At 56.3% G+C, this 12,316-nt stretch overlaps 5 protein-coding genes across 5 annotated transcripts; 3 read left to right on the forward strand and 2 right to left on the reverse strand.

Moving 5' to 3' along the window:
- Nucleotides 1–317: 317 nt before the first annotated feature.
- On the forward strand, nucleotides 318–4,069 carry B0T15DRAFT_91115 (fungal-specific transcription factor domain-containing protein). The gene is made up of 6 exons (XM_062871443.1): nucleotides 318–738; nucleotides 827–893; nucleotides 972–1,224; nucleotides 1,280–1,444; nucleotides 1,494–1,672; nucleotides 1,731–4,069. The coding sequence occupies exons 1-6, from the start codon at nucleotides 580–582 to the stop codon at nucleotides 3,593–3,595; spliced, it is 2,688 nt and encodes an 895-aa protein (XP_062723726.1). The 5' UTR covers nucleotides 318–579; the 3' UTR covers nucleotides 3,596–4,069.
- Nucleotides 3,895–5,682, reverse strand: B0T15DRAFT_523098 (cytokine-induced anti-apoptosis inhibitor 1, Fe-S biogenesis-domain-containing protein). The gene is made up of 3 exons (XM_062868667.1): nucleotides 4,601–5,682; nucleotides 4,341–4,548; nucleotides 3,895–4,281 (listed from the first exon to the last, which is right to left on the reverse strand). The coding sequence occupies exons 1-3, from the start codon at nucleotides 5,434–5,436 to the stop codon at nucleotides 4,234–4,236; spliced, it is 1,092 nt and encodes a 363-aa protein (XP_062723727.1). The 5' UTR covers nucleotides 5,437–5,682; the 3' UTR covers nucleotides 3,895–4,233.
- Nucleotides 5,683–6,313: 631 nt separating this feature from the next.
- On the reverse strand, nucleotides 6,314–7,898 carry B0T15DRAFT_91215 (glycosyltransferase family 69 protein). Its single transcript, XM_062871444.1, has 2 exons — nucleotides 7,665–7,898; nucleotides 6,314–7,607 (listed from the first exon to the last, which is right to left on the reverse strand). The coding sequence occupies exons 1-2, from the start codon at nucleotides 7,804–7,806 to the stop codon at nucleotides 6,466–6,468; spliced, it is 1,284 nt and encodes a 427-aa protein (XP_062723728.1). The 5' UTR covers nucleotides 7,807–7,898; the 3' UTR covers nucleotides 6,314–6,465.
- A 210-nt stretch (nucleotides 7,899–8,108) lies between these two features.
- On the forward strand, nucleotides 8,109–9,405 carry B0T15DRAFT_499842 (uncharacterized protein; the record flags this gene model as incomplete). The annotated part of the gene is made up of 3 exons (XM_062867354.1): nucleotides 8,109–8,273; nucleotides 8,357–8,676; nucleotides 8,793–9,405. Coding segments are annotated over exons 1-3 (975 nt in total), but the record flags the coding sequence as incomplete, so codon positions are not given.
- A 1,564-nt stretch (nucleotides 9,406–10,969) lies between these two features.
- B0T15DRAFT_508471 (uncharacterized protein) lies at nucleotides 10,970–12,118 on the forward strand (the record flags this gene model as incomplete). The annotated part of the gene is made up of 5 exons (XM_062867723.1): nucleotides 10,970–10,985; nucleotides 11,362–11,410; nucleotides 11,534–11,586; nucleotides 11,664–11,811; nucleotides 11,881–12,118. The coding sequence occupies 5 exons, from the start codon at nucleotides 10,970–10,972 to the stop codon at nucleotides 12,116–12,118; spliced, it is 504 nt and encodes a 167-aa protein (XP_062723730.1).
- Between the last annotated feature and the right edge of the window lie 198 nt (nucleotides 12,119–12,316).

Below are 12,316 nucleotides of genomic sequence, written 5' to 3' on the forward strand. Positions count from 1 at the left end.
GCCCCTTTCACTTCCGGCTGCTTAGCCGATGCCGCGTCTTTCTGAACTACAATACCTTTTCTTGCTCTGCCATCGCAGTACGGGTTCGTCGACTGTTGCCTCTAGACACAAACTGTGTCGACGTCCAGCTCCGCCCCGGCTTCCTGCAGGACCCATCCGGGCTGGCAAGCTCACTGGTTTCCGGTGCCGGCTAACCCTCCGCTAGAATCTCCGGGACGGAAGGCACCCTCGCGCGATTTGAACACGATGATGAATGATAGATGAGTCTGGGGAACACGGCCCTTACAGTTTAGTCCGCACCAACGGGGCATCTGGAAAACGAGCAAGCGGCCTGCAACAAGACAGCATTTCGGGACTAGGGGCTCGCTTGAGCCGAACTCGGCGGGATCGAGTGTCTGCCAACAACTCATACGAGTCTACGCTATTCTTTGGCGAAGAACTGCCTCGCGCTGTGTCCTAGACGTTTCGTCCAATAGAGTCATGCCCAGAAAAATTCGGTGACTGCGAAGTCTACAAGCTTTCTAGACACAATCCGTCGCCGGGTTCACGCAGCCTACCCTCGCGATCTTGATAGACACCATGGCTCAGCCTTTCGATCCAGGGGCGGTGTCAACGCTGCCCCGTATGCCGCTAACACCAGTGCCACGACCGCAAGTCAGCATCGAGAGGCTCCCCACTCGTCGTCTGAGCAACGAACCACGGGAATCGATGAATTGCAAGTCATGTCGGAAGCGCAAGGTATGCCACTCGATTGCTGAGCAGTTCACTCACCTTCACACCCACTGCTGTAGAACCTTTATAAGCTAATGCAGTCTTGGAAATCCAGATCAAGTGCAACCGGCTTCGTCCCGCCTGCGAGGCATGCCAAGTCTTCCAGTGTCCCTGTATATATGGTAAATCCTTTTCCAAGCGCAGCTAAGCTCCGATGCCTAGCCTCCTTTCACGATCTGATTTCTCACGCAATGTTACAGATGCTGTTCCGAAGAAAAGGGGGCCGAAAACGGACGTATTGGAAGCGTTGTTGAAGAGGGTCGATGGGCTCGAAGCCCGATTGAAGGACAAGAAGGCAGAATCTGACACCTCAAGCTCTGAGAACGCCGTGGACAAAGGCTCTGAGGTGTCAAGTTCCACTCAACAAACATCCAACGGGACAGCTGGAGCAAATGTTGATCCCTCTCAAGCATCCCAAGATTCAGCTATGCTCCTCTCCCCTAGCCCGCCAAGGTGAGAGGTTCATGTTTCGCGTTTCGCCAGGGCTGTGTCGTCTGACTCGTCGCAGTGAATTGCCTGCCGGGGTTCATCCTGATATCTTGCTCGATATCTACTTCACCCGCTTTCACGACAAGCCTTTCCACATCTTCGATGAGTCCACTTTACGACAGCGCCTCCAGCTCAACCAAGTACCAACCTACTTGGTTCATGCTATCTACGCAGTAGCGGCAAGGTAAGCGCCCACCTCATGTTGCTGGTAACCTCTTTGCTAAACTGGTAAGGTATGCGCCTCATCCGAGCGGGTATCAAGCTGCCGTAAAACTCAGCGAAGAATATGCCGCAAAGGCGAGGCAGGGAATTGACACAGACGAACCGTCTGTGGACGCCTTGCAAACCTTGGTCCTCCTCGTAACCGCTTTCACAGCGTCCGGGAAGGGCAAGAAAGCATACATGTTGCTGAGTATGGCTTCCGTTTCTCCTCCCGCCCTCGAAGCTTGCCAGCTGACTGTCGTGGCTAGCCAATGCTGTCGGCATGGCCATGGCCCTGGAACTGCACAGGGAAATGGACTTCAATGCCCGCGTTACTCAGATTGAACGAGAGACTCGCCGGAGATTGTTCTGGACTTGCTACCTGCTTGACCGATTCCTGGCATGCGGGTCGAAGCGTCCTTCCCTCATCTCCGATAGGGCCATTCTCCTACGCCTGCCTTGCTGGTTTCCGACACCCGGCTCGCTACCCATTGAAGGGGACTTCTTTCAGAGCTACACGAACTTGCAGCACCTGCAAGGCGGCGGGAAGAAACCCCAGGGCAGCAGCGGGATGTTGATCGATATCTGCCGCATCCTCGGCACCACGAATCAGTACTTGGCGGCCGGGGGCGTCAAGGGCGACTCCCACTTCCCGTGGCACTCGCTGTCGAACCTGTCGAAGATCCGCCAGGACCTGGATGTCTGGGCATCGGGGACGGAAGATGTGTTCTCCAGCGTAGAGTCGCTGTTTGGTCGGCCGGATTCTACGGTTCTCGTGCTCAGCAAGCTGATCTATCACCTTATTCACTGCCTCGTGTATCGTCCTTTTCTCCCCATCGACTTGGCGGAGCTGGCAGGATCGGGGCAGCACCAGTCGTGGCAAATTGAGGCCACCAATATGTGCTTCCTGCACGCAAATGCTATCGCCGAGCTGGTGGAACTCGGCAGGCAAACAGCATCGGTCGAGTGGCCAGCGTTCGTGGGTTACTGCATCTGCACTGCCGGCACGGTACACATCCACGGGACGCATTACAGCAGGATCGGAAATGCTGGCGAGGTCAACGTCTTCAGCTCGTCGACCGATTTCTTGTCGAGGGAGATGCAGCAACTGAGCGAGCTTCGGTATTCCTGGGCGAGCGTCCAGCACCAGCGGGAGACTCTTCAGGGCATCTACAACGCACACTCGGAGCTCGTCAAGAGCCTCGCGCAAAGCCCAATGCGGTACTCTCCGGTATTCCAGCTAGAGGACTTCTTCGACCGGTACTCGAACATTGGTGGACCCGGAGGGCAGAGTTTCAGTTTTGATGCGGCAAACCTGAGCCTCGCCGATGTGGTAGTCGATTTCACGGCAGACACGTATCCGGGCCAGGGTCTCTATGCACCGCGTCTCAACGCCACCGAGCCTGGGACATCTCGGCCGAACCTCAAGAGGAAGAACACGGCTCCCTCGGGGCGCCCCAGGCCAGAGCTCAAGACCCTCCTCTCCTTGAAAACCGCCTTGAACCCGCCAGCCACTCCGTCGTTATCCGCGCCATCAACCGCGCATCGTCCGCTGTTCTCGCCAGCATCCTTACCGCCGCAGTCATCACCGGGGGTCCTTCACACGCCTGCCTCCTTGACTTCGCCTCTAGGGGTCCCGCAACAAACTCGACATATGAGCTTGTCGCATGGCCCGGTGGCCGGGAACAATAGCAATGCTGCGAATGGTTTGACTGGCTTCTCTCTTGGCAACGGCAATCCGGACAATCAACCAAGTGATATCCCTCCAGGTTTCGGCGGCATGGACAGCAGCTCGTTCAGCGCATCCTTCAACTTCAATCAGATTTCTGGCTCAACGCCCGGCGCAAGTGCAGGACCGCAAGGGTTTGACCCCATGTTTGGCGAGTTGCCAACCAACGCATTTGCGACGCCCACCGCCTGGCACGGCGACGAGGAGAGAGATAACAGACCGAGCAACGGGTTGGGCGCCGCTCCGAACGACACGAGTCCGAACGAGAGTGCCGCTACGACAGGCTCGGGAGAAGAAAAAGACCCATTCCTCAGCTTACTGGAGCAGCTGGCTGAGAACGAGTCGTTCATGGGTCCCGGCAACGAGCTAGACTTCTTCCTGAACGGAGCCCCCAACGCCGGATGATGGATGGGGGTCCACCAAGAGTGCTCAAACAGCTACTTGCACCGAGCGCGTGAGATGCCCAAAGGGTCGGGTGAGGGTTGATGTGTACTAAAAGATACCCATACATGTACGGAGTTTGGGTGATGAAATGGGCTTCGGCGAGCTTGGGAGTTGCTGGCGGGGTGTATGAACGGAATGGTTGGGATTCTGTAGATGACCAGCCTTGAGCTGGTTTATGGGTTACAAATCAAAAACAATGACATGGAGACGCTGTGCTTCGAAGTGCGAGATACATCCAAGTTTAACAGAGACATGTATTTGCCTCCACAGCGCTTCACAACACAGGACTAGAATAAGCCATTATCGCACAACAGATCATCAACAAGTGTGTCATTACCCAGACGTTGCCAAGGGTCCTTCTATTTCACCAGCTCATTCACAATTTTAAGGGCAGGGTTTCTTCTTACTGTTGAGTACTCGTTTGGTCATCGAACCCAGTACCGTATCCTTCTGCAGAGACGGCAGTGATAGAACTAACCACGTGGTGCCTCTCATCGTACGGCCAGAAATCCTTCGCACTATCCGCATTCGTCCGCCGAAGCTTGCCAAATGGTTGTGGTATTCCTTATTCTCATGCTATGCTCCTAAGCCCGCCACCTTTACAATTGAACAGTGTTGTTCAGAATCTTGACCTCCTCACCAGGTTTCTGTTTAACTCGTTAGCATTCATTCTTGATACATCAGGGGACGTCAGCGAGGTACATACGAATGCGGGAAGACCGATGTAGGGACAGTCAGAACATCTGAACGCGTCGCCCAGGTAACAGCTGCCGCAGGAGCCGGTCTTGCCGGGGACGGTGAAGTCTAACTCGTTCAAATCCTCGGACTTGAGCTTCAGTGTGTTCAGCTCCTTGTCAGCCTTGGCACGTCGCGCTTTGTCCTCGGCCTCCATCCTCGCCGCCAGGCCGCATGTGCTGGGAATTGTTAGTTTTGTTTTGGCGAGTCTTTTACGGGCAGAGAACCTACCAATCCTTGCACGCCCTCCTCTTCTTGCCCGGCTGCGGCTGGCACTCCGGCGGCTGCTGGATCGGCCTCCGCAGGTCCTCCTCCGTCAACAGGGTATCTTCGTCAATAACATCGTCGTCATCCTCCGCGTCCAGATCCACATCTAGATCCAGTTCGTCGCTGAAATCAACAAACCCAACCCCCGCCGGCGCCGCAGCCTTCGCCTCCCCGTTCGTCCCATTCTGCTTCTGCGTCGCCTCCTCCCCACCATTTGTACTCTTCCCGTTCGTCTTGCTCAACCCAAACCGCAACGGCACCACCACCTCCTCCTCATACTCCGGCTTCGTGAACCCATCCACACCGTCCCCCCCAGCCGCAACCAACCCAGCCAGAACCGCCTCCCTCGCTTCCGCACCCGCATCCGGGCCCGGCGCGAGACTCCCGTCCTCGCTCCGCAGCGTCCCGCCCGCCTTGAGCGCAGGCACCAAGCGCGCCCAGACGGCTCGGTCGCGCAGGAGCGCAAAGGCCTCGGCACGGCGCGAGCCGTCCGGGTCGGTCAGCACGAGCACGAGGTCGTATGTCGCGGCGGGGAGCGTCACCAGCCCCGCGGCGAGGCGGTCCAGCATCTGCAGGTCGGTGGTGGCGCGCGGGTGGGTGGCGAAGAGCGCGCCGATGCGGTCCTGGCGGGACGCAAGCGAGGGTGGCGCGAGGAGGAGGGTTCTGGATGATGATGATGAAGAAGAAGAGGTGTCATTTGTTGTGGCGGTTTTTGTGGATGGAGGGGCGCCGGCGCCGGCCCCCGCGCGGTTGGCGGGGTCGAAATCGGGGGTTAGATCCATCTCGAGACTCGGAGACATCTTGCAGACGCGGCGAAATGAGTGGGTGGGATGAGAATAAGAGGAATGCCGCCGGTCGGTTTACGCAAAGACGGGAACGTGAATGGTGTCGAGTGAGGTGTTCGTTGAGATTTGTATGTGGCAGCCCGATTAGTAGGTAGGAGGACCCTTGGCTTATGGAGGGGTTGATAAGATTGCTAAATCATGGCGAGAATTTCCGTGGAGTTGCTCAATTACCAAGCATTGCCAAGCATTGCCACAATCGATACCAGTAGTTACCTAGGTACGCACCATGCTGCAAACGGAGAAAGATTCGCCACAAACCATGTAATCACGCCCCGCGATACGGTATCGGACCACCTGCAGCTCCAGTGAAAGGTGCGGCATCAGGTACTAGTACTCATATCCGCTGAAACTCGGTACATATAAAGCGTTTCCCAAAGGAAAGAGCGGGAGGTAAGAGGACTTGTGCAAAGCCAAGACCATGTTACATGCCGGATCTGGTCTTGAAAGGTAAACCGGCTGTCGTGTGGTGAACTGTCCAGCTCTGGGTATTACGATCGGGGCGTAACGAGGTAACGCTGGTATGTACAATACGTACTGTACGTATTCTGTATAATACCAGAGAGGGGCCGATATCGGTCGCGACTATATATCTTATTCCATGTACGGAATAGTCGTCTGTATTCCTCCGTGTAAGAGGTTCGGTTATGCTGCTGCTTGAACGTTGGGAGATTTCTGATCATTACGGAGGGGCAAGGGGAGAACAAATATGAAAGCAGAGAGGACTAAAAGGGTGTCAATATATAGGGTAAAGCGATTGAGCGAATAACTGAAGGGACTCGGGGTAAACAAGGCAACTTCGCACTGTTACTAGAACAGCTGGGAGGTAGTGTCTTATGAATCTCTATAAACCACCCATGAGAATTGTCCTACAAGAATCTGGAAATGGAATCAGGCACCGAGATCGTTGTTCATGGCTGGTCATTATCCGTCTAAGACCATATTTCGCGCTGTACAGAGTGTAACAGTTTCACCATATCCGTGGTATCACAAATCCAACGTCTCGTTCCAGGGTCGCCAACTTTGGTCCTGGAAAGTCGGCATGCACTTGACCTGTTCAGGAGGCGGTTGCCAGTCTATAAGGGCCCCGTCGTCGCCGCCGTCGCCGCCGGACTGTTCCGCGGCAACCCACTGTGACGTGAAGCCCTTAGCGGCCTTGATAGCGCGCCCCGCTGCGTCCGAGTATTCGAGATTGATCGAGGACACAACCATGACGCGACCACGCCCGGCGGCCCACATGTCCTTGCAGAACAGCTGCGGCTCGCCGTGATGGCACTCTCCGCGGTCGGCCCGCGAGCCGCGGAAGACGACTGCGCCCTCTGCAACAGGCCGCGCGGTAAAGGCGACGGCCCCGTTCCAGCAGGCGAACACTTGGAAGGGGCGGTGGGCGGCGAAGCGCGCGCGAGCGACAGGCTCGTTCCAGAAGAGGTCGGTTGCCCGTGCCCAGCTGCCACCGGCCGGGATCTCGAAGAAGGTGTCGCCATTGATAGCGCGGGCGACATACGAGTCGTAGAAGACGGGGGGATCGTCACCGATCCAGTCCATCGCGCATGCGACGTCGGCGCGCTGGCGGCGGCGTTGGTGCACGAGCTCGAGGATGTCGTCGGGGCAGATGGCGACGTCATTGATGAAGATCACAGTTGACTCGTCGTCCCGGTCGCCAGTGCCCAGATAGCGCTCCGGCTCGGCCCGCAGCGGCGCCAGCGCCAGGTTGCGCAGCTCGGCCAGCGCCGCGAAGCGCTGGGTGCCCTCCGCGAGCGGATCGATCTCGTTACCCAGCACCAGGTGCGTGCGCACGCCGAGAGCGGCCAGCCGTGGGCGTAGCGCCGCAAGGACGTCGCCGGTGCCGTCGACCGAGTTTCCCTCCACTATCGACAGCGCACAGTGCTCGGGGCCGAGGAAGCGCATCGCCTCCACGACGCTGCCGAGAAGCCGCGGCAACAGGCCGACGCAGTTGCGCAGGTCGAGCGCGAAGAAGTAGGGCGTCCGCGTCGATGCCGAGCCCGTTACCCGGAGGTACTCGTAACGCGAGATGTCTGCGCGCGGGCACTCAAGCCGCGGTAGCGCCGTGTCGTCGGGGTCAAGTATCGCCTTGACATACCCTTTCAGTTCTGCCCGCGATAGTGTCGCTGTGGTGCATTACGTTAGAAGGGTTCGGGTCAATCAAAAGCAGTGTGAGGATATACCGTTCGCAGGCACATCAGCGAAACCGTCGACCCCCGACCGCCAACCGACTGCAGCCCCTGCATCGCTATGTATGTACAGCGCCAGCGCAATTAGAACGATGACAGCAACCTGGGCGTATATAAGAGGCTTCCGGCGAGGCATCGTTCATCCATGTGCCCAAGGATCGGAAGCACGTGGTGTAAACCTCACCATTGCCGAGTCCAAGGCCAAGACGTGGATTGACTGATAAGATCTAGTTTGGAAGGGAACAGAACCTCAAGACGAAGAAAAAGAGAGAACTCAGCGCTTGGTCAATGCAACGCTAGGCTAAGTGACTGAATAATTTGCTATATAGGGAGGAAAACGGGGGGAATAGCCGCCGAGCCGAACTGTCGGGACCGCTGAGCCAATAGCATCGCTACCGTTGGCGCCGGTTGCTGATGCGGCCGCCGTGCCTCCCAAAGTGAAGAACCACCCTGTGAACGACACCAACAGACCGCCGACGACGTTTGAAATTTGACCGGCAACCGGGCGGTTAGGGTAAGAGCTATAGACGGGGAGTATCAAGTCTTATGAGCTGGCGGGTATGATGAGCCAGCATTCCCAGGGGGATAAATCGACCGGTGACAGTACCTCACTATATATAAGGCACATGTGTGTAGGAGGTAATGCAAGTGCTTTTCTTTCCGTTCTTTTCGCGCCATTCATTTAGATCAGCATCCAAAAGAAGATGCGCCTCGCGGCCCTTTTGTCGTGCTCGGACGCAGCGCGCTTGTCACATCGTCACTGCCCAACCCAGCAAGCACCGCCTTCCCACGCTATCTCGAAGGCCGGGAGGCCATCACAGCGCTGTCTACGTGCGGTTTCCGTGACGGTGACCCGGCAAAGTCGTGGGTGGCGCCCGACGGGTTCAACTGCCGCGTTGACACGCTTCACGGCATCTGGGGGTTTTCCCAACAACCGTCATCGCCGCCACCGACTGCGGCCTGGGCGGCTTCTGCTTCGACGCTGGCCCGTGTCGGACAGGCTGCGGTCGCGCGAGCCTGAAGAACAACCCTAACGTGAAGACCTGGACTTGGTACGCCTCACTAACCCCTAAAGTGTCAACATGAAGAACACTGTCGTTAACACGCACCTCCACACGCCAGCCCCGAGGCGGACAACAACTCAACGCCGTCTTTTGTTCGACCGCGTCCCTCATCTTCGGACCCGACCAAACCTACGACTATGTCGACTGTGCCCGCAGCGCCGGCCGAGCAACCTATCTTGTCGTGCCCATCGCTGTACCGGCCACGACGACACCATCATCAAGACCGTCAGCCAGCCCCTCCTCGCTGAGCCTGCCAACTTCGACCACAACGCCCTCTCCGATGTCAAGCCCATCCGGGTTGAACTACAAGAGTACCGAAAACGGTAGCGACAGCGGTTTCGAGGACTCTAATAGCAGCCCCAGCAGCGGCGGCAGAGAAAACGCCGGTAACACGGGGGCGATCATCGGCGGCGCCATAGGTGGTCTGGCACTAGTGGTAGGATGCATCATTGCCGTCGTCTACCTGCTGCGGAACAACCTCGCTCGTCGACGGGAAGCAGGTGCCGCTGAAGCATCCACCCTGGAAGACAAGTGTCCATCGGCAGGCCGGTGGGACCAAGAGGTGTGGGCGAAGATGCAGTATGAACAAAGCGGCCGATGGGAGCTGCCTGTCTACGACCACCATGGCGAGCCACCAGTGCTACCACCGGCCGAGTTGCCTGCGCAACAAGGTCTATAATGATTCCCATCGGATGTCGTAGAACTTTAATAATGTATCAAACCTATGGAGCCTTGCAGTGGCTGTTAGACACTCCTGAAACCCCTTTGGTCCTCATTGTGTCTGAAAGTGGCGGATGACTTGGGACTCGGTGGAGGAGGTCATGCGTTGAGGTTGTGGCAAGACCCCATCACCAAACTGGACCCTGCGCGATCGATGCGGCCGCAAGAGTCGTGGAACCAGACGAGCCAGAGTGAGCCTAACGATGCGAGAAGAGTACGAGTCGGCAATAATAATGCAAGCGCCGAGAGCCATACAAAGAGAGCAGTCAATCGCGGGACCCAGCGGTGTTGCAGACCACCTTGAAATTTCCGGTTGAGATGTCATCATGCTGGCTGAGATATCCGTGGAGTTTGAAATGTGGATAAGGTTTACAATTACAAGTAACTTTTCCGGGCCGGCTGACTCAGCATACCCCTGAGTATGAAATACGAAACGGACACTGTCCACTTCTCGCCCTGGGGGTCGGGCCGATGTCGCTTCGATGCCGACGTCATTCCCAGTCAGCAAAGCCTGCCTCACGAGATCAACTATAGATTGGCAACGGAGTTATATATGGAATAAACGAACTGTTAAACTAGAATGGCTTCTGATGCCGCCAATGACACCATACAGACGCGTATGTTCATGATGCAAGCGGTTCCTGGCCATAGAGGTAGGAGCCTGGGAATCACGACCAATGGCCTCTCTCAAAACGTCACACGATGTCAACAGCCGTTGGGTGTTCAAGTTCTTCCAGGATCACCTATACATGGTCTCCAAAGTGAATAGCAACCAGAAATCCTGGTAGACGATGGAGCAATACCACTGTGTAATGCATCTCGCTCCTGGCTGTCATGCATATTTCGTATGTATAAGATCGAGTCATGAGCCAGACACCAGCAGGAGTTGCGTGATGGCCCCGGGTGCATATCGATACAACCGCGGAGACGTCCGGGATGGGGCTGGCCTGATCATAGCGAAAAGAGGCGCTAGCTGCGACTCATTGATGCTACCTACCCTGCGCTACCTTGCCAGGGCAGTGCACAATAACATTTCGGAAAGGAACACACAGCTCTAACCGCAACTACTCCTCAACTAGGTAGGTAGGCTCTCAATTCCCCGACTATCCGCCTATTAGTGATAAGTCTGGGTAGTGTAAGGGCGAAGATCCTATCAAGACCCAGCTGGTTGGGTGACAAACGACGCTAGCTAGTAAAAGGATGGCTCTGCGTTGGTTACTGCATACCCCGCAAAATGACAGCCGGGGTCCGGCGGATGGAAGCAACAGTCCCTGAGACAATGGGGAGCCGTGCGGGGCCTGAGTTGATGTCACGCATCTTGGCAGCTTCCTGCGAGAAGAACACTCGAGAACGGTCTCGAGGCGAAGCTCACAAAGGGGCAGCAACAGCACTGCATTTATGGCCCTCAATAGGCATCAATTGGGTATGAGAAAGATGCGCAAATTCCACTATGGGTAAATTGATAATGGAGGTCAAGATGTTCGGTTTAAGGCCAGGTTTTCGTGCAGATCACAGATGCACGGTGACTATGGTGAGCTCTTGGTAAGGGATCGGCCCAGACTCCATATACATACCACACCTCATCACGCGACTCCCTCAACGCCTGCCTGGCTCCCTACTGGTTGCGGCTCAGGAGCAGTGTTCCGCCAGCACCCCTTGTTCTTGCCATTTGGAGACGCTCGCCTGACCAATTCGGGTTGTGACTGGCTGAACTCGAGCTGGCGATTGGAGTCATTATGAGCTGCTCGATGGTTTAAAGGCAGCTGCTCCAATCCTCCGCATTGTCGCCATTTCCTCGTTGTCTCACTGAAGCCACAAACGATCAACTATCTGTCTCCATCGACTTGTTCCATCCAATTCCATCGCCAGGAACCGACCTACCACTTGTTCTATATTACCTCTGGCAGTTAATCCCCCTTCTCTAGCCATCTGCGACACCAACGACATCGGTGAAAGGTGAGAAAGCCCCTGCTTCTTGCAGCTCATTACTCCCGTCTCTGGCTCTTCATATCAACCGACCCCGCATCCCTTGTACGACGCTGACCTCTACCCAGCAGTCACTAAACGGCAACACTCAAGCAACAACCCATTCGGCTATCCCCTCCAGTCTCATCCATCTCAGTTCATCAAGAGTAAGGCTCGGCTCATCTCTTGTCTTATGTCCGGCGTGATATCATCAGCAGCTAACCAGTTGCCCTTCTACCCATAGTGACTCGTTCTCACAAGTTCAACGACAAGGACCACTCGGGCCTGGCCGACGGCACCGGGGAGCATATCCCGAAGTTCTTCGCCAAGCATGGCTTCCCCGATGCTGACCCAAAGAAGACCAAGAAGAACGGTGCCGGCAAGGCCAATTGGTATGTTGCCCTTCGAGTCAAAACGGTCTCGACATGTCCCAAGTCAACAGTGCTGACCTGTATCCCCAGGGGCAACGCCGGTGACGAGGCGATCGACCAGGACTTCAACTTCGCCAACCCCCGTCGCCGCTCCAACAGCAGCACCCTGTCGACCAACTTAGACAACCTCAAGACCAAGTTCGAGATCAATGAGCCCGAGCCCGTCTTCGAGGAGAGCATGGGTCCCGAGGACGAGGAAGACAAGATGGAGAGCTCGTCGAGCGCAACTAGTGTCGACGAGGGCAAGGCCCCCCACAAGGACCTGTGAACGTGTGCTAGAGGTACCGCGAAATATGTTACATACGATGTGAGTGCGGCAGTCACCTGCGAATGAATTTTCATAGCGGGAATCCATGGATCATGGCGGAGGGCGTTTCTGTTCTGGGGCGATATTCAGCAGCCGGGAAAGATGCCTTCTATCTGACTACCACACATGACGACGAGCTCATCGAGCTATGACGCGGTT

Source organism: Chaetomium strumarium, assembly GCF_033439665.1.
Source record: "Chaetomium strumarium strain CBS 333.67 chromosome Unknown B0T15scaffold_2, whole genome shotgun sequence".
Classification (NCBI taxonomy): domain Eukaryota; kingdom Fungi; phylum Ascomycota; class Sordariomycetes; order Sordariales; family Chaetomiaceae; genus Chaetomium; species Chaetomium strumarium.